General features: G+C 51.7%; 1 protein-coding gene across 1 annotated transcript; it reads left to right on the top strand.

The window, feature by feature from the left end:
* Nucleotides 1-3: 3 nt before the first annotated feature.
* PPTG_20660 (hypothetical protein) lies at nt 4-105 on the top strand (the record flags this gene model as incomplete). Its single annotated transcript, XM_008892858.1, has 1 exon — nt 4-105. One exon carries the CDS (start codon nt 4-6, stop codon nt 103-105), a length of 102 nt encoding a protein of 33 aa, XP_008891106.1.
* Between the last annotated feature and the right edge of the window lie 1559 nt (nt 106-1664).

The following is a 1664-nucleotide window of genomic DNA, read 5'->3' as shown; positions in this document are numbered from 1 at the left end:
GACATGTCCAAACGGGTGCCAAGCACCTTCAACAAGGACGTCCAGAACTTCCCGGTGAACCGCGGGTCTCGATCCGAGACAATTGCCTCAGGCAAGCCATGTTGACGAAAGACTCTGTCTAGAAACAGCAAAACTGTACCCTCACCATCGATGGTGTCCGGCACTGCCGCTAAGTAACAATCTTGCCTTGTGCATACGCTGCGCGTATTAAGTCAGGCACTGACGACGTCACAGTTGTAACATGGGCTAACCCGTAATCCGGCCTGCGCGACAGCGCGTCGGCCACTACATTAAGCCGCCCCGGCTTGTATTTCACCTCGAAGTTATACTCGGCATAGAATGAAAGCCATCTTGTCATTCTCTGAGAGAGATGTGGTGACTGAGTCGCTATGCGTAGCGACGCATGATCAGTATAGATCAGAAAGGCTTAGTGCCAAGCAGGTGTACCCTGAACTTGACCAGAGCGTACTTCGTAGCAAGTAGCTCTTTGTCATGGACTGGGTATTCTTATCTGTAGCTTTAACTGGCGAGACTCAAACGTGATCACGCGTTCACAGCCTTCGGCGTCTGCTTGTAGTAAAGCACAAACGATTGGAAAATCGGAGGCGTCGCAGACGACGCTAGACGGACGCTCGGGGTCCCGTAGTGCAAGAATTGGCACCTATAGCAGGCTCTCCTTCACAGCCTCAAAGACTTCGTCGTGGTCGACGTTCCAGCACCATGGTGCATCATTCTTAAGGAGATCGGACAATGGCCGCGCCATTTCCGCGTAGTTCGCGCTGTATTTGTGCAAGTAATTGACTAAGCCTATCCACTTGCGTAAGTCCTTTTGGTTCTTGGGAACCGGCCAGTCCACGATGGCCTTGACTTTGGCAGGGTCTGCCCGTAAGCCACGCTTCCCAATGAAGCAACCGAGGAATGGAATTTCCTCCGCGCCAAAGACGCATTTGTCCAAGTTGGCATACAACTTATTAGTGCGCATGTATTTGAGTATGTGGTTCTCCACATCTGACTTTCAGTGTTCAGCACGACTATGGACGAAGATATCGTCAAAGTACGTCTGCGCGTACGCCCGATGTGGCCTGAATAACTGCGTCACAAGGCGATTGAACGTTGCTGTTGCGTTTGAAAGCCCCTGCGGCATCACCAGCCACTCCCAGAGCATACCACTCGGAGTGCTCACCGCTGTCAGCGGAATGTCGCTCGCTCTCATGACCAATTGGTAATAACCATCGACCAAGTCGAGTGCGCTGTACAGCGTACGACCTATCATGTTGTTCTGTAGAACATCCTTTGAGGAATCGGCGTCTGCGCCGGAATGGTAGCCACATTTAGCTTATTGAAAGCATGAACAATGCGCCACTTGCCATATGTCCGTTGTACTCCTTAGTGTCCATCATGTTCTTAGTCTTGATCAGCGGGATGCGCACTTCATTTGGAAGTTGTGCAGCACAATGAAGCAGGTCCTACAAATTCCGGCCGGGATCATGAAGTCCGTTCCCAGCACCACATCACAACCCGCGCTATGCGCCATTGCGCACATCTCAACCTTGTAGAGCATATCTCACCCGAGCGCTCGTCGTGTCGTCGACACCTTGCCTTCACTGATGCCTTGAATGTCGATGCTACGTCCGTGATCTGGAATATCACGAAGTCGCAATTTC

Source organism: Phytophthora parasitica (assembly GCF_000247585.1).
Source record: "Phytophthora parasitica INRA-310 unplaced genomic scaffold supercont2.1, whole genome shotgun sequence".
Lineage (NCBI taxonomy): Eukaryota > Oomycota > Peronosporomycetes > Peronosporales > Peronosporaceae > Phytophthora > Phytophthora nicotianae.
The sequence above is the reverse complement of the archived record's forward strand: the minus strand, read 5'-3'. Positions and strand labels throughout refer to the sequence as shown.